General features: G+C 43.5%; 2 protein-coding genes across 3 annotated transcripts in view; one reads left to right on the forward strand and one right to left on the reverse strand.

The window, feature by feature from the left end:
* Positions 1-8038, forward strand: part of LOC139532322 (ATP-binding cassette sub-family C member 4-like) — a 28908-nt gene extending 20870 nt beyond the window's left edge. For both annotated transcript variants that reach the window (XM_071329781.1, XM_071329782.1), the window contains 14 exons: positions 72-109; positions 224-318; positions 475-621; positions 794-873; positions 987-1137; positions 1226-1345; positions 1501-1611; positions 1760-1860; positions 2790-3137; positions 3277-3366; positions 3486-3658; positions 4275-4380; positions 6048-6182; positions 6370-8038. In XM_071329781.1, the coding sequence (XP_071185882.1) occupies positions 72-109; positions 224-318; positions 475-621; positions 794-873; positions 987-1137; positions 1226-1345; positions 1501-1611; positions 1760-1860; positions 2790-3137; positions 3277-3366; positions 3486-3658; positions 4275-4380; positions 6048-6182; positions 6370-6456 (1782 nt within the window). In that variant the 3' untranslated portion in view covers positions 6457-8038. The remainder of the gene's footprint in view (positions 1-71; positions 110-223; positions 319-474; positions 622-793; positions 874-986; positions 1138-1225; positions 1346-1500; positions 1612-1759; positions 1861-2789; positions 3138-3276; positions 3367-3485; positions 3659-4274; positions 4381-6047; positions 6183-6369) is intronic.
* Positions 8039-8648: 610 nt separating this feature from the next.
* LOC139532323 (ATP-binding cassette sub-family C member 4-like) overlaps positions 8649-24169 on the reverse strand; it is a 46442-nt gene continuing 30921 nt past the window's right edge. The window contains exons 14-29 of the mRNA XM_071329783.1: positions 22578-22674; positions 22137-22355; positions 21869-22006; positions 21632-21669; positions 21425-21531; positions 21140-21286; positions 18591-18670; positions 18217-18367; positions 17849-18079; positions 15434-15534; positions 14703-15050; positions 11190-11279; positions 10896-11068; positions 10627-10732; positions 9970-10104; positions 8649-9710 (exon numbers count right to left, since the gene is read on the reverse strand). Of these exons, the coding sequence (XP_071185884.1) occupies positions 9648-9710; positions 9970-10104; positions 10627-10732; positions 10896-11068; positions 11190-11279; positions 14703-15050; positions 15434-15534; positions 17849-18079; positions 18217-18367; positions 18591-18670; positions 21140-21286; positions 21425-21531; positions 21632-21669; positions 21869-22006; positions 22137-22355; positions 22578-22674 (2224 nt within the window). The 3' untranslated portion in view covers positions 8649-9647. The remainder of the gene's footprint in view (positions 9711-9969; positions 10105-10626; positions 10733-10895; positions 11069-11189; positions 11280-14702; positions 15051-15433; positions 15535-17848; positions 18080-18216; positions 18368-18590; positions 18671-21139; positions 21287-21424; positions 21532-21631; positions 21670-21868; positions 22007-22136; positions 22356-22577; positions 22675-24169) is intronic.

A 24169-nucleotide genomic window follows, 5' to 3' on the forward strand; every position in this document is an offset into this window, starting at 1 on the left:
AGAAACTCAATCTGATGACGACTTCATTAAATGATAAAGGTCTACTAACATACTTATGTTTTTGTGTGCAGGCAGCATATATTCTGCAGGACTGGTGGTTGGCCTATTGGTAAGACATCATTTCACTGTTCATTTCCAGTCATGCAACTGTCATGTTACCTTTTTAATATGCTGTGTTGGGACTGGCTCTCTGCTTTAGCTCTGTCTCCTCTGTGATTGACAGGGCAGGAGAGCAGGAGAAGCTCAACGTTAATGGCACTGTGACCGTTAACGTCACTGAAGAGCTGAACCTGGATTTCTACCTCGGCATTTACGCAGGTGAGACACAGTGGAAACCCTACTCTGGAAATTGTTTTGCTACTCCTAGAATAGTGTCATGCAGGCTCTTTCTTTTTCCATAACCTTTGTGTGTCTGTGTTACAAAATGTGTGCTTCAAAATGTAACATCCTAAAATGGGAAATCTGTGTTTTCAGGTTTGACTGGAGCAACTCTCATCTTTGGCTTTGCCAGGAGTCTGATTATGTTCAATGTGCTGGTGAAAGCTGCTCAGTCTCTGCACAACCGCATGTTCAACTCTATCCTCCGGACGCCTGTACGCTTCTTTGACATCAACCCAATTGGTGAGCCATAAGCCATGCACAAACTGGAACATATAAGGAAAGCAATTTTCTGTTGCCACAGTTTTGTGTTGAGAGATGCTGCATTTGTGTTTACTTAAGGTCAGACATAACATATCTGTAGACAAAAAGAAAAGTTTTTAAATTCCTGGTGTTTTCTCCTCTTGTGTCCCAGGAAGAGTCCTCAACCGCTTCTCTAAGGACATCGGCCAACTGGACGCGGCCTTACCTTGGACCTTTGTGGACTTCATTCAGGTGATCCACGACACATTTTGGTCCTGCATCTTCACAAGGTATTTACTATTCGATCACCAGTTAACCTGTTCCCTCTCCTCTGGTTATGTCTTTGGGGCTGTTTTCCTGAGAAGATATTCCTGCAGATCATCGGCGTGATCGCTGTAGCGGCCTCCGTCATCCCCTGGATCCTCATCCCGTTGGTTCCTCTTGTCATCGTCTTCCTGTTCCTGAGACGCTACTTCCTGCAGACTTCACGAGATGTCAAGCGCCTGGAATCCACCAGTGAGTGCCAGTGGCCTTTTTTGCTTTATAGTGTGTGTGCGCGCGCGCGCACATGGATAGTAATCAGTAACCATGTGTCTCTCTGCAGCTCGGAGTCCAGTCTTCTCCCACCTGTCCTCGTCCCTCCAAGGTCTGTGGACGATCCGAGCCTTCAGAGCCGAGGAGAGATTCCAGAACACCTTTGACGCTTATCAGGATCTGCACTCAGGTGGTTCTCCTTTCAATGCTGCCTTCCATTTTGTTTGTCTCCAATGGTTCTAAGTACATTGGGTAGAATGTATACGTGTTATTAAATATAATTCTCAAACAGTATCTGCTCTGTTCTATAGGAATAAAACTGAATCAGTGTCTCTCGTTTCTCAGAATCCTGGTTCCTGTTCCTGGTCACCTCTCGCTGGTTTGCCGTCCGCCTGGATGGCATGTGCGCCGTCTTCGTCACCATCACCGCCTTTGGCTGCCTTCTGCTCCGAGACCGTAAGAGACAACGGCACACAGAGCCAACACAATTACAGTTAGCTGAAGGAGGCTATGAAAACTACAGCTTGTTGCCAGACCTAGAATAGAAATGATTTAACATTGGGTCTAACTAGTGTCCTGTTTGTTTCTCTTCTGGCCTTGTTAGAGGTGGAGGCTGGATCTGTCGGCTTGGCGTTGTCCTACGCTGTGACTCTCATGGGGATGTTCCAGTGGGGGGTACGGCAGAGTGCTGAGGTGGAGAACATGGTGAGACAACCCAGATATGTAGAGGAACACCTGTAATTACAATCAACCCCTTCTTCAGAGATGCTACATGCTTTACAAACCCACCAGACAACTTAGTCTGGAAATGTTGATTGAGATGTGTAACCCAGACCTCAGAACTATTAGTGGTGACTCTGAAACTGCCTCCTGGTCTATTTGGCCTTTCATCTTGTTCATGCTGGTATTCATGCCAGGATGGAATGTTCGTCCATAACAGCTCTTTCAAGAATCCAGCCTGAGGGTTCTCTGAAGCTTCTTAATGCCGCTCTCTATAGTGCTTTTAGTTTCACGTTTTAACGTACTGCACAAGTACAGTGGAATGCCTTTTCTTGCTAGCTCTAAACCCAACAATGCAGTAGTCATTGCAGTACTAAAAATAACAGAACAAAAACACATGAGAAATAAGAAGAACATGAGAAGTCGGTAAGCTATATTCGGGGTCAGTCAGTTCCAGTACCATATTTACAATGTGCAGGGATACTGGAGTGATAGGGGTGGGGTAACTAGGCATCAGGATGTATGATAAACAGGGTAGCAGCAGCTAATATGACGATTGTGTGTGCAAATGGAGTGTGTAGAGTCCTGTGAGTGAGCATAGAGACAATTAAATACAAGGGTAACTCAAATAGTCCATGTAGACATTTTGTTAGCTATTTAGAAGTATTATGGCTTGGGGATAGAAGCTGTTCAGGAGCCTGTTGCTGTCAGACTTGATGCACCGGTACTGCTTACTGTGTAGAAGCAGAGAGAACAGTCTATGGCTTGGGTGGCTGGAGTCTAATGATTTTCTGGGCCTTCCGTCCTGGATGGTAGGGAGCTCGCCCCCAATGATGTACTGGGCTGCTTAGAGAAGCCATGCTAGTACAAAAGCCAGGGCTGTTTGACTGACGTAGTTAATTCACTGTCCTCAGATGACGTCAGTGGAGAGGGTGGTGGAGTACACAGAGCTGGAGAGTGAAGCACCCTGGGAAACGCAGAAGCGTCCTCCTCCTGAGTGGCCAAGCCAAGGCCTCATCACCTTTGACCGGGTCAGCTTCTCCTACAGCTCAGACGGACCTGTGGTCCTGAAGGACATGAAGGCCATGTTCAGGCCCAAAGAGAAGGTTGGCATCGTGGGCAGGACGGGTGCGGGGAAAAGCTCCCTGGTATCGGCGCTCTTCCGCCTGGCAGAGCCAGAGGGCAGGATCTACATCGATGGAGTTCTGACCTCTGAGATCGGCCTTCATGACCTGCGCCAGAAGATGTCCATCATACCTCAGGTAGCTACTGTTGGTGGGTCTTCTGTGGCTGCTCTGTCCCGTAGTCCTTCTGAATGTAGCAAAGGAAAGGCTTCTTGTTCAGATATGGGTCTGTTGGAGCTTAATACATGTTTCTGTTTGTGGTCCCTCTGTTCTGCAGGACCCAGTGCTTTTCACTGGCACCATGAGGAAGAACCTGGACCCTTTCAGCCAGCACACAGACGAGGACCTGTGGAACGCTCTCCAAGAGGTACTTCTCCTCAGACTTCTATTGATACAGTAACGAGATATACTCACACACATTTACATACAGGTTAATGGGCTTTTGGTGGCATCGGGGTCTTACTCCAGTAACTGTTTCCTCTCCAGGTCCAGCTGAAGTCTGCGGTGGAGGAGCTGCCCAATAAGATGGAGACGGTTCTGGCCGAGTCGGGCTCCAACTTCAGTGTAGGTCAGAGGCAGCTGGTCTGTCTGGCCCGAGCTGTCCTGAGGAAGAACCGCATCCTCATCATCGACGAGGCCACGGCCAACGTGGACCCCAGGTAAAGAGCTTCCTCTCTCTCACACACACACACACACACACACACACACACACACACACACACGTTGCCATGTAGGACCTCCCGTCTGTCCTTTAGAACTGGGCAGCAGAGGCAGCTGACATGCTTTAATGCTGCGTTCATAGCCAAGTGGGAAGGTGGTATTTATCACTTATGACTGGGAAAAATCCACTTGAAGGCCCCTCCAACTGGTAATTACTAGTGGGGAAACTCGTCTATCATCCCTGAGCTCTGACCTTTCTCACATGCTGACCTCTGACATCCCCTACTAAGGAAATTCTCGATAACAGCATTTTTGGCAGTTAAATGAAACAGTAAAACCATACTTAAAAAATAAATAAAAAGCAACTTATGGTTTTCGAACATTAATTTGTTTACAGGCACGGTGGCTGTAATTTTTGTTTGATGCAGCCTATGGTCAATTAGCCACTCGTCTTTTCTCAATTAGTTGAATGCATCCAGCTGGTAATTACCAACTTCCCACTTGGTTATGAATGCAACATAAGACTGGGAGGCATCTAGTAGTAGACAAGTGTGAGTGTGTTTCTTCCTCCCAGCTTTGTGTGTCCTCACCTGTCTGTTTGTCTTGGCTCTGTAGAACAGACGAGCTGATCCAGAAGACAATACGAGACAAATTCAGGGAATGCACCGTGCTCACCATCGCCCACCGCCTCAACACCATCATAGACAGCGACCGCATCCTGGTGAGAGCGCTCCACAGTTACACAATGATCACCCAACTGGTTACCTGTCTACTCTACAGTATTCTTTTTATATACACTACTGTTCAAAAGTTTGGGGTTATTTAAATTGTTGAAAGAAAAGCCTCTTTTTTTTGTCCATTTAAAATGACATCAAATTGATCAGAAATGCAGTGTAGACATTGTTAATGTTGTAAATGTCTGTTGAAGCTAGAAACCGCAGATTTTTTTAATGGAAAATCTACGTAGGCTTACAGTTGTCCATTATCGCAAACATCACTCTTGTGTTCCAATGGCACGTTGTTAGCTAATCCAAGTTTATCATTTGAAAAGGCTAATTGATCATTAGAAAACCCCTTTGCAAGTATGTTAGCACAGCTGAAAACTGTTGTCCTGACTAAAGAAGCAATAAAACTGGCCTTTTTTAGACTTGTTGAGTATCTGGAGCTTCAGCATTTGTGGGTTCGATTTACAGGATCAAAATGGCCAGAAACAAACACTTTCTTCTGAAACTCGTCAGTCTATTCTTGTTCTGAGAAATTAAGGCTATTTCATGCGAGAAATTGAAGATCTCGTACAACACCGTGTATTACTCCGTCACAGAACAGCGCAAACTGGCTCTAACCAGAATAGCAAGAGGACAAGTACATTAGTAGTGTCTAGTTTGAGAAACAGACCCCTCACAAGGCCTCAACTGGCAGCTTCTTTAAATAGTACCCACAAAACACCCGTCTCAATGTCAACAGTGAAGAGGTGACTCCGGCATGTTGCAAAGAAAAATACATATCTCAGACTGGCCAATAAAAAGAAAAGATTAAAATGGGCAAAAGAACACACACTGGACAGAGGAACTCTGCCTAGAAGGCAAGCATCTCGGAGTCAACTCTTTACTGTTGACGTTGAAACTGGTGTTTTGGGGGTACTATTTAATGAAGTTGAGGACTTGTGAGTGGGTCTGTTTCTAAAACTAGACAATACTAATGTACTTGTCCTCTTGCTCAGTTGTGCACTGGGGCCTCCCACTCTTTCTATTCTGGTTAGAGCCAGTATGTGCTGTTCTGTGAAGGGAGTAGTACACAGGGTTGTATGAGATCTTCAGTTTTTTTGGCAATTTCTCACATGGAATAGCCTTCATTTCTCAGAACAAGAATAGACTGACGAGTTTCAGAAGAAAGTGTTTGTTTCTGGCCATTTGGCCTGTAATCGAACCCACACATGCTGATACTCCAGATACTCAACTAGTCTAAAGAAGGCCAGTTTTATTGCTTCTTTAATCAGAAAAGCTTTCAGCTGTGCTAACATAATTGCAAAATGTTTTTTTTAATGATCAATTAGCCTTTTAAAAATGATAAACTTGGATTAGCTAACACAACGTGCCATTGGAACACAGGAGTGATGGTTGCTGAAAATGGGCCTCTGTACGCCTACGTAGATATTCCATTAAATATCAGCCGTTTCCAGCTACAATGGTCATTTACAACACTAAATGTCTGATCAAATTGATGTTATTTTAATGAACAAAAAATGTGCTTTTTCAAAAACAAGGACATTTCTAATAGACCCCAAATTTTTGAACGGTTTTGTGTGTGTGTCCCAAGGGCTTGTCAGGTCCTTTTTGTATCCCTAATGATACACCAATTACCTACTATATAACTTGACTCTGTTCCCAGGTTCTAGACGCGGGTCAGATCCACGCATACGATGAGCCCTACACCCTACTTCAGAACCACGATGGTATCTTCTTCAAGATGGTCCAGCAGACAGGCAGGCAGGAGGCCGTTGCCCTCCTGCAGTCAGCTAAACAGGTACGTAGCACACTGACTCAACAGAGCGTGTCTACTTCACTCTGTTCTCTGGCAGTGAAATAGCTTAATGTTCAAAGTGACATGCTACCACACAGATGTGTGGGAGTTGTGTTCTTGTGCGTCCACCACATACCTCTGGAATTTCGGGTTGGCATACACTAACACCGGTTGTCTCATCTTGATTCAGGCATACAATAGCCGGAGTCGTCCCAGTACGACCAACGGCGGGGTCGGCGCAGAAGGCAATTTGGTCATCTTTGAGACGGCCCTGTAACAACCTGGAGGAGGCTTTGACTATTGTTTTAAAGCCTGAAGTACTGCTCCTCAGAGTCGGCTGGCACTGCAGTCCCATGGCATTCTCCAGTCTACAGAGATCAACAGTGCCTTATCACCCAGCAAAAACTCCATGTTGGAAACTCCAGTTGGACAGGAATCGCAACGGTTTGGTCCAGTGTGCCACAGGCCGAGTTGAGTTAAATCCACTTATGCAGTTGTAGGAATTTTTTTCCCCCCAAGCTAAAAAAAAGTTGGGAAAGTACGTGGTGGGATAACACTAAATGTTAACTGTCCCTTATTTATTTTTTTATCATTATACGAACATGCAGTAACCAATCGATTTTAAAGTAATAACCATCGAGACCCATGACAATTGATTGTATAATCGTGACTTGACTGATTTGAGACAGACTTGCGTATACAATTTACAAGAGCCAACATTTGAGGACTCTTTCCTTAGATTCATTTGTGGCCAATTTATTATCCGATTTGTAAGTAAATACTACGTAATGTAGTTTAGTGCTTTCATTTTTTTGCAGCAGTTTTAGATTAATCATCTCTGTATAAATCATATTTACTATAAATGTAATTTGTATTCAAAGTAAAAACGTAAGTTATTTAGCCATACCAAATCAATCTCATGTAAAGTGTAACTTTTTTTTGTATACCAGTGATTTGTCTTTATTTTTAACAACTTATTTGCACCAGCAGCTCCAAATGCATTATTTACTGTAGTTACTGTACCAAATAGGGTTTGCGAATGTCTTCTGAAACTCAATACTCAGGTAGTTTGAATATGAATCTTACTAAATATTTAGTCAAAAGGGCAATTTCTCAGGCAAAAATGTTGCAAATACTGTCTGGGAGTGGCCTGAGTGGGAGGGGAAAATTGGCTTATTGGCAGAGGTTTGGAACGCTCATTCTTATTGGTCTAACTCATTTACCGCATGGTGATGTCACCATGGAAGGCCAAAACTCTATCCCAAAATACGCTGAAATTTCAGCCTGTCTTTTCAAACAGCTCTTACACTACAGGGGCATCATCATTTTCATAATTTCAGTTACTCCAACCTCAGTATAGAAATGTTTTATAAAACAGGAAAATCATTTTTGACTGCACTGGGTTAAGAAATGGTTAGTCATGTAGATTAGAAATGCGATTAGTGAGGAATGTTGGGTAAGGTTGATAAACAAGTCGTGCGCCGGATTCGAACTGGCAACCTACCCTAGGAAAATCACGTTTGGCTGCACTGGGACTTGAAATGGCGTATACAGGGGCTTTTCTAGCATGTAATTGACTATGTGCCTTTTTATATTCAGCATTGATCCTCATCGTCAGGTCTTGTCAGATGAGTTTACATGAATGAATATCACTTCTATTTCTGAGAGTGATTTAAAGGCTAGATTCAATCTGTAGTGCAGAAGATCCCCATTATAGCATGATTGAAATGTAAAGGTCCTTTCTGATTAAGCTGACGAGGTGTTTACTTTGAATACAGTCCCTGTGCACGCGGGAACATAGGAAATCGCGCTATAGCGTGGAACTAATGCCATACGGATTAAATAAAGCTCCTAATCGACTTGTTTTATACAATTTTTAAATCAGCTCGTTTCACTATTGCAACTGTTGACGTGGTGATATGTTTGTGAGGAAAGTCACAGGACTGATGAATGTGGTTTTCCTTATTAGATATTTTTCTGTCGGTCGGAAAGTTCAGGAATAAGGGTTGGGTTAGAAAACAAAAAACACACAGATTTGAACCTCTGACCTTCTGATCCCTGTACCGAGTCCACGGTGCCATCGGGGAGACCACCACACTGGTTGTTTCACATATTTAAAGCTGTTCAGTCCGTTAGTCATGTAGATGAGGAATGTTGGGGAAGGTATAAAAACAAAGGCACATGCCGGATTCAACCTAGCCTGTCACAACCCGTGTTTAACATCCCCCTCCAACCCTAAAAGGATGTTCTTTATTTGACTCTCACCTCTTGCAAGCTCTGCCCACTGACCATTGAGCTTTCATCCAACCATTCACATTTGTCCTCAGAACAAGATTGGATAAGGAAAACTCTACTGCTGTGTTTAGACAGGCAGCCCAATTTGGATATTTTTTTCAGGTCTGAAAAAAATCTGATGCGATTGTTCAAAAGACGAATTAGTGGAGAAAAATATCAGAATTAGGCTGCCTGTCTAAACGCAGCCTACTTGGCCTTTTATATAACGCATCCTCCTACTCACATTGCGCAAGGTTCTCCTTAGATAATCATGATTAGGAATTTCACAAACTATTCAATGCAAAATGTCACAGATGATGCATTTAAATACTTGATATACTTGTCAAACCTGTGTATATTTGGTTTATCTAAAGGTGGATAGTGTAACACTGTTTAACTGTGTGTTTGAAGAGGGTAAAGGGAAATAATTGTGGGATGAGGCTTACAAAACCAGCTTGTGAAAAGGAAAAGATGGTGTGAAATTGAGGCGTTATCACTTTGGTCCATTTTCTTTAGTCAATACTGATTAGTATTAACAAACTCCAAAAGAAAAGCAACTACATGTTTGCTTTGAAGACGTGACATGAGACAAGACAATTAAGTTTGTTTGAAATGTAACCTTCATTTTAATCCCTTATAGCATAATGACAGCATGTCTTTTCATGTGCATACAATGGTGAAGTGTAATTTTCTATTGCACGTATATGAATACACACGCCAATTAGTTCCATTGCCCAGTAAAGTGATTGCATAAACAGTGCAGCATGATGTCAGGATACTGTGCAGTAGAATAAATCAATAGGAGTAGCAGCAGTTGAAATAGTAAAAGATTGAGGCACAAAGTATGAAAATGCAATGCTACTTCCATTGTTGTAACACTCTTATGAAAGTAGTATTAAAGATGCAACACACATCAGCAAAGTGTCAATAAGGAAATACATTTTGCTTCCTTATTTAAATAAAAAAAACTGATAAAGCACTGCATATTAAAGTCAGTTCCAGAAATCTTTCCTGATTTTGCATGAAAACAAGTAATCAACAACTTCCCATTAAAATTACTCTGCCTGCGTTTACACAGCCAGAGTAATATGAAAAGATCTGATATGATTGGTTAAAAGACCAATTAGTGGGAAAAAATATATAAAATTGGGCAGATATCACATATCTCTTTCTGCTCGTCAAGTCCCTGCACCGTCACACAACCGTCTCAAAGAAGGCCATTTTTGGACCATGGCTGTTGCCGTTGTTCATATACGCCTGAATGAAAATATTGTGAACTGTGTCAGTGACTTGGTAGACATTTTCAGTAGACATTTTCAGTTGGGCTATCAGAATTCACCAAAAGTCTAATATACCAGTCAAGTCATTAGCCATGGCAATGATGGAATAAATGATTAACAAATTATACAGATTTTCTGGCCAAACCCTTGAATAAATTGTTAGTGCATTGATTAAACTAAAGACATTAAGTTGAGAGAATGTGTGCGCTGGGTTGGGATGCAGTGTTAGTGCTCACCTGTTTGGCTGATTCAAGCAGGGCAGCTGCCTCAGCCTTGCCCGTCTGCTGGACTGTCCTGTAGAGGGCACTTTCCTGGTTCTGAAGCAGGACGTACGGCTCGTCAAACTCCTGGATCATACCAGCTCCTAGCACCTGAAGGCAGGGTCAAAGGTCAGTAAGTCAACCTGGCTGGACTGAAATTCTATGGGGTTCCCAAGCAGTTTCACTCAGGCCCCTTTCCAGCATTGGGAAACATCTGGTGCCCCCTGTCTGTTTCTGTGGGCACAAGCACTGTTCATGACACAAACTGTTCACACCCCTCTTGGCAGAGAGAACATGTTGCAGGTTTAAAGCTTATTTCCTGCAATTCTATACATTTTGCCATGGAATGGAGATTTTTTTTTGCCATTTTAAAACTCAAACATTACAACAAAATCAATAGGCAAAAGAATGTTAGCTGACATGGCCTAGTTGAATTGGACATTTCTGACACGTTATAAATAGCTCTCTAAGGTCTGCAATGACTGACACAACAAGGATAACTGCTGATGCCCTACCCAATTTCAAAATTGCATTCTACTATTACAACTTTCAGGAGTAAGTTTAAAGCCCCCCCTCTCATTTTTATCTTGTGTGTGAGACAGATTTGATCTACTTGAAGGTAAGAGCTCTCACCAGGATGCGGTCGCTGTCTATGATGGTGTTGAGGCGGTGGGCGATGGTGAGCACGGTGCATTCCCTGAATTTGTCTCGTATTGTCTTCTGGATCAGCTCGTCTGTTCTACAGAGCCAAGACACAGTTCAGGAAAGAGACTCAACCAAGATAAAGAAACTCCATCACGCTTTGCTTGACTACTAGATGCCTCCCAGTCGTAAAGCATTTCAGCTGCCTCTGCTGATCAGCTCTAAAGGACAGACAGTGTGTGTGTGAGGCAGCTCTGTACCTGGGGTCCACGTTGGCCGTAGCCTCGTCGATGATGAGGATGCGGTTCTTCCTCAGGACAGCTCGGGCCAGACAGACCAGCTGCCTCTGACCCACACTGAAGTTGGAGCCCGACTCGGCCAGAACCGTCTCCATCTTATTGGGCAGCTCCTCCACAACAGACTTCAGCTGGACCTGGAGAGGAAACAGTTACTGGAGTAAGACCCCGATGCCACCAAAAGCACACATACTCACACACATTTACATACAGGTTAATATCTCGTTACTGTATCAATAGGAGTCTGAGGCGCAGTACCTCTTGGAGAGCGTTCCACAGGTCCTCGTCTGTGTGCTGGTTGAAAGGGTCCAGGTTCTTCCTCATGGTGCCGGTGAAAAGCACTGGGTCCTGCAGAACAGAGGGGCCACAAACAGAAAAATGTAATAAGCTCTAACAGAGCCATATCTGAAAAGAGAAGGACTGAGGGACAGAGCAGCCACAGAAGATCCTCCCACTGTAGCTACAGTACATTTGGAAAGTATTCAGACCCCTTGAATTTTTCCACATTTTGTTGCGTTACAGCCTTAATCTAAAATGGATTAAATTGTTTTCCTCATCCATCTGCACACAATACCCATAATGACAAAGCGAAAACAAGTTGACATTTTTGCAAACAAAAAAAATGATATACTGTACCAGTCAAAAGTTTGGACACACCTACTTATGCAAGGGTTTTTCTTTATTTTTACTATTTTCTATAGTGAAAACAAACTATGAAATAACACATTTGGAATCATGTAGTAACCCAAAAAGTGTTAAACAAATGAAAATATTAGAGATTTTTTGAAGTAGCCATCCTTTGCCTTTGATCGATTTGGACACTCTTGGCATTCTCTCAACTAGGTTCATGTGGAATTCTTTTCCAACAGTCTTGAAGGAGTTCCCACATATGCTGAGCACTTGTTGGCTGCTTTTCCTTCACTCTGCGGTTCAACTCATCCAAAACCATCTAAATTGGTTTGAGGTCGGGTGATTGTGGAGGCCAGGTCATCTGATGCAGCACTCCATCACTCTCCTTGGTCAAATAGCCCTTACACAGCCTGGAGGTGTGTGTTGTGCCATTGTCCTGTTGAAAAACAAATGATAGTCCCACTAAGCGCAAACCAGATGGGATGGCGTATCACTGCAGAATGCTGTGGTAGACGTACTGGTTAAGTCTGCCCTCAATTCTAAGTAAATCCCTGACAGTGTCACCAGCAAAGCACCCCCACACCACCACCTCCATGCTTCACGGTGGGAACCACGCATGCGGAGATCATCCGTTCAACTACTCTGCGTCTCACAAGGACACGCCGGTTGAAACCAAAAATCTCAAATTTGGACTCATCAGACCAAAGGACTGATTTCCACCGGTCTAATGTCTATTGCTCTTGTTTCTTGGCCCAAGCAAGTCTCTTCTTCGTATTGGTGTCCTTTTAGTAGTGGTTTCTTTGCAGCAATTTGACCACAAAGGCCTAATTCACGCAGTCTCCTCTGAACAGTTGATGTTGAGATGTGTCTTACTTGAACTCTGAAGCATTTATTTGGGCTGCAATCTGAAGTGTAGTTAACTCTAGTGAACTTATCTTCTGCAGAAGAGGTAACTCTGGGTCTTCCTTTCCTGTGGCGATCCTCATGAGAGCCAGTTTATTCATAGCGCTTGATGGTTTTTGAGACTGCACTTGAAGAAACTTTCAAAATTCTTCAAATTTTCTGGATTGACTGACCTTCATGTCTTAAAGTAATGATGGACTGTCGTTTCTCTTTGCTTATTTGAGCTGTTCTTGCCATAATATGGACTTGGTCTTTTACCAAATAGGGCTACCTTCTGTTTACTACTCAAACGCATTAAGAAGGAAAGGAATTCCAAAAATGAACAGTTAAGGCACACCTGTTATGTTAGATCCGGTTCCAGGTGACTACCTCATGAAGCTGGTTGAGAGAATGCCAAGACTGTGCAAAGCTGTCATCAAGGCAAAAGGTGGCTTCTTTAGAAGAATAACATATTTTGATTTGTTTAACACGTTTTTGGTTACTACATGAATCCAAATGTGTTATTTCAAAGTTTCTCTTCACTATTATTCTACAATGTATAAAATACTACAAATAAAGAAAAACACTGGATTTTTTTTTTTTTTTTTTAATTTTACCTTTATTTAACTAGGCAAGTCAGTTAAGAACAAATTCTTATTTTCAATGACGGCCTAGGAACAGTGGGTTAACTGCCTGTTCAGGGGCAGAACGACAGATTTGTACCTTGTCAGCTCGGGGATTTGAACTTGCAACCTTTTCGGTTACTAGTCCAACGCTCTAACCACTAGGCTACCCTGCCGCCCCAGGGTAGGTCTGTCCAAACTGGTAGGAATGAGTAGGTCTGTCCAAACTTTTGACTGGTACTGTACCTTATTCAGACCCTTTGCTATGAGACTCGAAATTGAGCTCGGGTGCATCCTGTTTCCATTTACCATCCTTGACATGTTTCTACAACTTGATTGGAGTCCATCTGTGGTAAATTCCAATGATTGGACATGATTTGGAAAGGCAAACACCTGTCTGTATAAGGTCCCACAGTTGACGGTGCATGTCGGAGCTAAAACCAAGCTATGAGGTCGAAGGAATTGTCCATTAGGATTGTCGAGGCACAGATCTGGGGAAGGGGACCAAAACATTTATGTAGCTTTGAAGGTCCCCAAGAATACAGTGGCCTCTATCATTCTGAAATGGAAGAAGTTTGGAACCACCAAGACTCTTCCTAGAACTGGCCGTCTGGCCAAATTGAGCAATCGGGACAATGGCCTTGGTCAGGGAGGTGACCAAGAACCAGATGGTCAGTCTGACAGAGCTCCAGAGTTCCTCTGTGGAGATGGGAGAACCTTCCAGAAGGACAACCATCTCTGCAGCACTCCACCAATAAGGGCTTTACGTTAGAGTGGCCAGATGGAAGCCACTCCTCAGTAAAAGACACATGAAAGCCGACTTGGAGTTTGCTAAGAGACACCTAAAGGACTCTCAGACCATGGGGCACAAGATTCTCTGGTCTTATGAAACCAAGATTAGACTCTTTGGCCTGAATGCCAAGTGTCACGTCTGGACGAAACCTGGCACCATCCCTACGGTGAAGCATGTTGGTGGCAGCATGCTGTGGGGATGTTTTTCGAGTGGCAGGGACTGGGAGACTAGTCAGGATCAAGGGAAAGATGAATGGAGCAAAGCACAGAGAGATCCTTGATGAAAACCTGTTCCAGAGCGCTCAGGACCTCAGATTAGGGCGAAGGTTCACCTTCCAACACAACAACAACCCTAAGCACACAGCCAAGACAGTGCAGGAGTGTTTTCAGGACAAGTCTCAATGTCCTTGAGTGGCCCAGCCAGACCCCGAACTTGAACCGGATCTAACATCTCTGGAGAGACCTGGAAATAGCTGTGCAGCGACGCTTCCCATCCAACCTGACAGCTTGAGAGCGTCTGCAGAGAAGAATGGGAGAAACTCCCAAAATACAGTTGTGCCAAGTTTGTAGCATCATACCCAATTAGACTTGCGGCTGTAATCGCTGCCAAAGGTGCTTCAACAAAGTACTGAGTAGAGGGTCTGAATACTTATGCAAATGTCATATTTCAGTTTTTTTATTTTTAATAAATTTGCAAAAATGTCTGACAGTTTTTGCTTCATTATAGGGTATTGTGTGTAGATGGAGGGGGGGAAATGATTTAATCCATTTTAGAATAAGGCTGTAACGTACCAAAATGTGGAAAAAGTGAAGGGGTCTGAATTCTTTCCCGAATGCACCGTACCTGAGGTATGATGGACATCTTCTGGCGCAGGTCATGAAGGCCGATCTCGGAAGTCAAAACTCCATCGATGTAGATCCTGCCCTCTGGCTCTGCCAGGCGGAAGAGCGCCGATACCAGGGAGCTTTTCCCCGCACCTGTCCTGCCCACGATGCCAACCTTCTCTTTGGGCCTGAACATGGCCTTCATGTCCTTCAGGACCACAGGTCCGTCTGAGCTGTAGGAGAAGCTGACCCGGTCAAAGGTGATGAGGCCTTGGCTTGGCCACTCAGGAGGAGGATGTTTCTGGGTTTCCCAGGGTGCTTCACTCTCCAGCTCTGTGTACTCCACCACCCTCTCTACTGATGTCATCTGAGGACGGTGAATACATTACCATATCAATTAAACAAACCTGGTTCTAATCTCGTCTACCAGCCCACTCTGAGACTGGGAACGTGGTTAACCTTGGTCTTATGATAGTATTCTAAATTATAAAACTTTACAGAACTTCAATAATCCTCACCCTGTTTTCTTAAGTGAGTTGTTTCAGCGGAACATTCCTGAATTACAGGATGCAATTAAAACCCTTTGATTCCAATTAATCTTATTTCTACAGGTCACTGGCGCAGATCTCTGGGTTTGATTATTTTCTCTGTGGATATTCATTCCCAGGTAAAATCCTTCACATATTGTAAAAGGGCCTGGGGAGCAGAGGGATGGACAATACCAGAGTTAGGACTTTGATGTGATCTTACCATGTTCTCCATCTCTGCACTCTGACGAATGGTCCATTGGAAGTTCCCAAGAAGGGTGACAGCGTAGGACAACACCAAACCCACAGCTCCTGCCTCCAGCCCTGATTAGAACAGATAAGAACATTTACTCAATTAATTGGCTACATAGCATGTCATCAACCAGAAGCCATGGATTACAGGCAACATCCGCACTGAGATAAAGGCTAGAGCTGCCGCTTTCAAGGAGACGGACACAAATCCGGACGCTTATAAGAAATTCCGCTATGACCTCAGATGAGCCATAAAACAGGCAAAGCGTCAATACAGCACTAAGATCGAATCCTCTGGCACCCGTCGGATGTGGCAGGGCTTGCAAACGATCACGGATTACAAAGGGAAACCCAGCTGCGAGCTGCCCAGTGACGTAAGCCTACCAGATGAGCTAAATGCCTTCAATGCTCGCTTCGAGGCTAGCAACACTGAATCATGCATGAGAGCACTAGTTGTTCCAGACAACTGTATGATCACGCACTCCGTAGCCGACGTGAGTAAGAACTTTAAACAGGTTAATATTCACAAGGCCGCAGGACCAGATGGATTACCATGTGTACTCAAGAGTTTATGCTGGCAAGTGTCTTAACTGATATTTTCAACCCCTCCCTGACCTAGTCTGTAATACTTACATTTCAAATCAGACCAGCATAGTCCCTGTACCAAAGAACGCCATGGTAACCTGTCTGAATGACTATTTCCCCGTAGCACTCACATCTGTAGCCTTAAATGCTTTAAAAAGCTGGTAATGGCTCACATCAACACCATCATCCCAGACACCCTGTACCCATCCAATTCGCATACCACCCCAACAGATCCACAGATGACGCAATCTCTATTGCACTTCAGACTGCCCTCTCCCACCTGGACAAGAGGAACACCTATGTGAGAATGATTTTAATTAACTAGAGCTCAGTGCTCAACACCATAATGCCCTCCAAGCTCATCACTAAGCTAAGGACCCTGGGACTGAACACCTCACTCTGCAACTGGACTCCCTGACAGGCCGCCCCCAGGTGATGAGGGTAGGCAACAACCCATCCAACCCACTGCCCCTCAGCATGGGGGCTTCTCAGGGGTGCGTGCTTAGTCCCCTCCTGTACGCCCTGTTCACCAATGACTGTGTGGCCGCTCATGACTTCAACACCATCATTAAGTTTGCTGAAAACACAACGGTGGTAGGCCTGATCACAGACGAAGATGAGACAGCCTATAGGGAGGAGGTTAGAGACCTGGCAGTGTGGTGCCAGGACAACAGCCTCTCCCTAAACATCAGCAAGACAAAGGACTTGATCGTAGACTTCAGGAAACGGAGGGCCGAGCATGCCCCCATCGACAGAGCTGTAGTGGAGCGGGTCGAGAGTTAAGTTCCTTGTTGTCCACATCACTAAGGATCTATCATGGTCCAAACACCGACACAGTTGTGAAGAGGGCACAACCATGCCTCTCCCTTAGGAGGCTGAAATGATTTAGCATGGGTCCTCAGATCCTCAAGTTCTACAGCTGCACCATTGAGAGCATCTTGACTGACTGCATCACTGCTTGGTAAGGCAGCTGCATTGGCTTCCAATTGCAAGGTGCTACAGAGGGTAGTGTGTACGGCCAAGTACATCACTGGGGCCGAACTCCCTGCCCCCCAGGACCTCTATACTAGGCGGTGTTAGAGGAAGGCCCTAAAAATTGTCAAAGACACTGTCATAGACTGTTCTTTCTGCTATCGCACGACAAGCACTAACGATGCTGGGACTAACAGACCATTGAACAGCTTCTACCTCAAGCCATGACTGCTAAATAGTTAGTCCGGGTAGCTATTTGGTTAACTATTTAACTATCTGCATTGACCCTTTTTGCACAAGTTCTTTGACTCATCACATACGTTGCTGCTACTGTTTATTATCTATCCTGTTGCCTAGTCACTTTATTCCTAGTTATTTGTACATATCTACCTCAATTACCTCGTACCCCTGCACATCGACTCGGTACTGGTACCGCGTGTATATAGCCAAGTTATCATTATGTTTTAATTATTACTTGTGTTATATACTTTTCTAACATTTCTCTATGTTATCTCTGCATTGTTGGGAAGGGATTTATTTTATTTCCTTATTAATTATGTTTCTTGACATAGCTTGGAAAACTGTTTGGCCCCAAGTGTAATATCAATTGTTGTTAGGGAACAGGCAATGAGCCAAAGAATTTGAGCAGAAAGATTATCCAACCTTGAATTCCATCATTTTTTATGTCATAATATATAACCAACATTGATTTCTACCATTGTGTAACAGCTTATGTAATGGAATCAGGGGCCCCTTAAGGCACTGGTCAAAAGTGCACTACATACAGAATAGAGTGTGACATTTAAGCAATAATAATTTATCCTCTTACCATCTCTGAGGAAGAGGCAGCCGAAGGCAATGACAGTGACAAAGGCCGCGCAGATTCCATCCAGTCGGAGAGCGAACCAGCGAGAGGTGACCAGGAACAGGAACCAGGACTCTGTGTGCAGATCCTGATGAGCGTCAAAGGTGTTCTGGAATCTCTCCTCGGCTCTGAAGGCTCGGATCGTCCACAGACCTTGGAGGGACGAGGACAGGTGGGAGAAGACGGGACTCCGAGCTGCAGAACACAGGAAATTCATCAACACACACACGCCTGCAGACACAAAAGGAAATCATACACATTAATAGAGGAAATGTACAATTATCATTTGTCCCTTGCCTCCCCTCACTGTCCCAGTCAGTCCTATCACTCACTGGTGGACTCCAGGCGTTTGACGTCCCGTGACGTCTGCAGGAAGTAGCGCCTCAGGAACAGGAAGACGATGAGTAGAGGAACCACAGGAATGAGGATCCAGGGCATGACTGCCGCTGCCACCGCCACCACGCCGATATTCTGCAGGACCAACTGTGGAAAATCGGATACACCCCAGGAGACATGAAGAGAAGAAAAGATTTATGGAATATAGATACTGGATTGGGAAATCTATATCCGCCTGCCAAAATACATAGAATTTCCCCTCTAGGGCTATACACTTTGGAGGGATGAACAATTATACAGAATAGGGTGTGACATTTAAGCAATAATAATTCAACCTCTTACCATCTCTGAGGAAGAGGCAGTCACTTACCTGACTGAAGTCAACAAAGGTAATCGGTAACATGGAATCCAGCTGGCCAATGTCCTTAGAGAACCTGTTGAGAATTCTTCCTGTGACAGAACAGGAGGAAACGGGAGGACGTAATCTACTGGGCAACAACTGGTTGAATCACCGCCGTTTCCCATGTCATTTCAACAAAGAAATTAAATGTGGTGGTGACTGATCAACGTGGAAAACAGATAAGATTTTTAAAAAGTCATCAATGTGCTAAGAATGCTATATTTGGATGACTATTCCCTATTGACATTTGGCCTCTAGGTACCCTCTGTAAGGCCAGAGGTCACCATAAATCAGGTCTTAGTTACTGGTATCTGGGCCCCTGAGCCATAAAATCGACCATGGGTGTCGTAAGCCATTAAGACGTTTAAATTGTATAGTCTATTCAACCCCAAGGTCTCAGCCTTGATTTAATGCTTTGGCACCTGACACGGAAAGGTGAAACAGAGAACAGGTAAGGCAAGAGTATTTAGTTCCGCCCTCTCCTCTGGAGGGGGAGAGCTTTGCTGCAAACTTCTTAGAGGAACATTTCTGTCTTTCCATGTGCATATGTCTTGTCTATTAAACCTTTAAATATAGAAGTTGTTCACCTTGTATTTTGCATCAAGCATTTCTCTACAACTTGACCAGTTTTCAATTCCTAACAAACGTAAGGGAATTTTGTATTTTTTTCACCCAACTTTTAACCTAAATCCAATGACGGTGAGATATATTATATACAGTTGAAGTCGGAAGTTTACATACACTGAGGTTGGAGTCATTAAAACAAATTTTTCAACCACTCCACAAGTTTCTTGTTAACAAACTATAGTTTTGGCAAGTTGGTTAGGACATCTACTTTGTGCATGACACAAGTCATTTTTCTAACAATTGTTTACAGACAGATTATTTCACTTATAATTCACTGTATCACAATTCCAGTGGGTCAGAAGTTTACATACACTAAATTGACTGTGCTTTTAAACAGCTTGGAATATTTCAGAAAATGATTTCATGGCTTTAGAAGCTTCTGATAGGCTAATTGACATCATTTTAGTCAATTGGAGGTGTGCCTGTGGATGTATTTCAAGGCCTACCTTCAAACTCAGTGCCTCTTTGCTTGACATCATGGGAAAATCAAAAGAAATCAGCCAAGAAATTATTGTAGACCTCCACAAGTCTGGTTCATTCTTGGGAGCAATTTCCAAACGCCTGAAGGTACCACGTTCATCTGTACAAACAATAGTACGCAAGTATAAACACCATGGGACCACGCAGCCGTCATCCTGCTCAGGAAGGAGACGCCTTCTGTCTCCTAGAGATGAACGTGCTGTGGTGCGAAAAGTGCAAATCAGACCCAGAACAACAGCAAAGGAACTTGATAAGATGCTGGAGGAAACCGGTACAAAAGTATCTATATCCACAGTAAAACATGTCCTATATCGACATAACCTAAAAGGCCACTCAGCAATGAAGAAGCCACTGCTCCAAAACCACCATAAAAAAGCCAGACTACGGTTTGCAACTGCACATGAGAACAAAGATCGTACTTTTTGGAGAAATGTCCTCTGGTCTGATGAAACAAAAATAGAACTGTTTGGCCACAATGACCATCGTTATGTTTGGAGGGAAAAGGGGGAGGCTTGCAAGCCAAAGAACACCATCCCTACCATGAAGCACGGGGGTGGCAGCATCATGTTGTGGGGGTGCTTTGCTGCAGGAGGGACTGGTGCACTTCACAAAATAGATGGCGTCATGAGGGAGGAAAATTATGTGGATATATTGAAGCAACATCTCAAGACATCAGTCAGGAAGTTAAAGCTTGGTCGCAAATGGGTCTTCCAAATGGACAATGACCCCAAGCATACTTCCAAAGTTGTGGCAAAACGGCTTAAGGACAACAAAGTCAAGGTATTGGAGTGGCCATGACAACGCCCTGACCTCAATCCCATAGAAAATGTGTGGGCAGAACTGAAAAAGTGTGTGCGAGCAAGGAGGCCTACAAACCTGACTCAGTTACACCTGCTCTGTCAGGAGGAATGGGCCAAAATTCACCCAACTTATTGTGGGAAGCTTTTGGAAGGCTATCCGAAACATTTGACCCAAGTTAAACAATTTAAAGGTAATGCTACCAAATACTAATTGAGTGTATGTAAACTTCTGACCCACTTGGAATAATTCTCTCTACTATTATTCTGACATTTCACATTCTTAAAATAAAGTGGTGATCCTAACTGACCTAAGACGGGGACATTTTTACTTGGATTAAATGTCAGGAATTGTGAAAAAGTGAGTTTAAATGTATTTGGCTAAGGTGTATGTAAACTTCAGACTTCAACTGTATATACACACTACACCAAATATAAATCAAAACTAAATGTTAAAATTACATCTGTTCCCAGTGGGAAGAGAACATTTAACCCATCTCACCCTAACCGGTTTCAAAGCATTTTGAGGTCAGGAATCAATTCCAAGTAATTGTATTGTACTCAACAAGAAAAAGACAACACAAACAGATTCTATTTCACAGGGGGGTTTCTCACCAATTGGGTTGATGTCAAAGAAGCGTACAGGCGTCCGGAGGATAGAGTTGAACATGCGGTTGTGCAGAGACTGAGCAGCTTTCACCAGCACATTGAACATCACCAGACTCCTGGCAAAGCCAAAGATGACTGAGGCCAGAGTCAAACCTGAACACAGAGAAGGTGACTTGTCACGATTTTCCAAAGCTTCCTTCGAGGGAAGGGAACAACCTTGGAAAATATTCCCATTCTTTGAAGGGAGAAGTACATATACAGTGTATTTAGGAATGCTCTTCCTCTGTATACCTGCATAAATACCCATGTAGAAACTGAGGTCCAATTCTTGAGTGATGTTGAGGCCATTGTGGACAATCACAGTGCTGTTAATATTGAGTTTCTCCTGCTCTCCTGCCCTGCCAATCAAACAGCATTGTTATTTGAATGTTCACAATGCTATGGTCCAACTGAACTGTGAAACAAATAATTAACAACTGTACGATAGATGCTTCTTACCAATAGGCTAGCCACCAATCCTGAAGAACATACGCTACCTGTGGGTGACAAATTACATTATAGTTGGTTCGATCATTGCAATGTCATTGGTTCCAATGCACTGATCTGTTCAGAGTTAAATTTTGCACACATCTATCAGAAGTCAAAATGCTTGTATTTACTGTAGATGCTATGAGGTAGAATGGTGACATATGACATATGGCTATTCACTGCCTGACATTTTGGATGTGTTAATACCTCCGCGATGAGACTGAGGAGGACTGTGCCCAGCATAACCAGGATGCTGGCTCCTGCGTTTAAGTACTTGAAGTATAGGCTGGCGCCGATGTTGCCCTCTGATCGGCTCTCCTCTGCTACTGTCTGGACAGGCTCCTCCTGGGAGGAGACATGGACAGATAATACCCTGTTAACTAAGGGACGAACAACCAGGCACACTTCAGAATGAAAATCTTCCTTGTGACTGTATCTAAGGGCTTGAAAGGAAGTGAGTGGGGTTTGGACCCACCGGAAGCTGTTCAGCTCCATCTTTAACAGAGTGCATGGAGGAGGTGTGGGAGACCAATGAATTCCGGGAGGAAATTGAGTTCTGGGAAAAGGCGTGTTTGACCACTGAGTGATTGTTGTTGGCTTGTGGCTCCTCCTCCTCGTCCCTCTTCAGCAGGGAGGTGAAGTCAACCCCAGAGTGCTGCAGCTTGGAGTATGTCCCCCTCGCTACCACGTGACCCTGAGACACACACACACACACACACACGTCACACCCTGCCCAACTTCTGGAGTCTGTATTCATATGTAAATGTATATGCCTTTGGGTGAACTATTCAGTTCATGAAGATTGACAGCAGACGTGTTATGTGCTCAACAAATTAAAAGGTAAGCAGAAATGCACCTGTGGTCATATGTAGGTTACAAAGCATGTGTAGAATGTTAAACCCTGCCAGGAACACACCTCCTTGAGGACGAGGATCTGGTCGGCTGCTTGGAGGTACTGCAACTGGTGGGTGACCAGGATGCGGGGCTTATTCTTCAGAATACCACAGATACACCTGGACACACAGACACATGGAGACAGACAGTTTAAGTGCAGTTTCAACCTGCTGGTGAAGGCCTAAGGCCTGTTCTAACGTCAGAGAATCCACATGACCCTGAACATCCTTTTACTTGTAAATGCTATACAAAAACCCATTACTGCCCTAAAGAAGCAGCCAGTAAGTAGACCTAATCTGAGTCTGGGAAGAATGTAGTTCAGTTGTTCTAAAGGATAGTGGGGAAAGTTGAGCCGAAGGGTTAGTTGAGCCACCCTTTGTTTCTAGGAAACCATATGCAAAATGAATCATGTGACCAAAAAAAGGAAACGTACTCTCACTGTCAACTGCGTTTATTTTCAGCAAACTTAACATGTTTAAATATTTCTATGAACATAAGATTCAACAACAGACATAACTGAACAAGTTCCACAGACATGTGACTAACAGAAATGGAGTAATGTGTCCCTGAACAAAGGGAGAATCAAAAGTAACAGTCAGTATCTGGTGTGGCCACCAGCTGCATTAACCTCTCTTGGGCACGTGAGACGGTAGCGTCCCACCACTTCAACAGCCAGTGAAACTGCTGGGCGCCAAATTCAAATACAGAAATACTCATTATAAAAATTCAGAAAACAAAACATATTTTACATAGGTTTAAAGATTAACTAATTGTGAATCCAACCACGGTGTCAGATTTTAAAAACGCTTTACGGCGAAAGCATACATTACGATTATGAGAACATAGCCCACAAGACAAATCATTACAAACAGTAGCCAGTCAGATAGAACAGTTACACAATTTAGAAATAGAGATAGAATTAATCCCTTACCTTTGATGATATTCATATGGTTGCACTCAGCAGACATTCATTTACTCAATAAATGTTCCTCTTGTTCGATAAAGTCTCTTTATACCCAAAAATCTCCGTTTTGTTCGCGCGTTTTCTTCAGTAATCCACAGGCTGAAACGCAGTCAAAACAGGAAGACCAAAAAATCCAAATTGTATCCGTAAAGTTCATAGAAACATGTCAAACGATGTTTATATTCAAACCTCAGGTTGTTTTTAGCCTAAATAATCGATACTATTTCAACCGGACAATAACGTCGTCAATATAAAATGTAAACAAGAAACGCACTCTCTCGGTCTTGCGCAGGAAAAAGCTCAGAGAAACTTTAGGGTCCACTCATTCAGACTGCTCTTACTTCCTCATTTTTCGGAATACAAGACTGAAACACATTCTAAAGACTGTTGACATCTAGTGGAAGGCATAGAAACTGCAAGTTGAGTCCTAAGTCAAGGGATACTGTAATGGCATTGAATAGAAAACTACAAACCAAAAAAAAAACTACTTCCTGAATGGATTTTTCTCAGGTTTTCGCCTGCCAAATCAGTTCTGTTAAACTCACAGACACTATTTTAACAGTTTTGGAAGCTTTAGAGTTTTCTTTCCAACTTTAGAGTGTTTTCTATCCAGTTATATGCATATCATATCTTTTGGGCCCAAGAAACAG

The sequence above is a fragment of the Salvelinus alpinus genome, chromosome 10 (genome assembly GCF_045679555.1).
Source record: "Salvelinus alpinus chromosome 10, SLU_Salpinus.1, whole genome shotgun sequence".
In the NCBI taxonomy this organism is placed as follows: domain Eukaryota; kingdom Metazoa; phylum Chordata; class Actinopteri; order Salmoniformes; family Salmonidae; genus Salvelinus; species Salvelinus alpinus.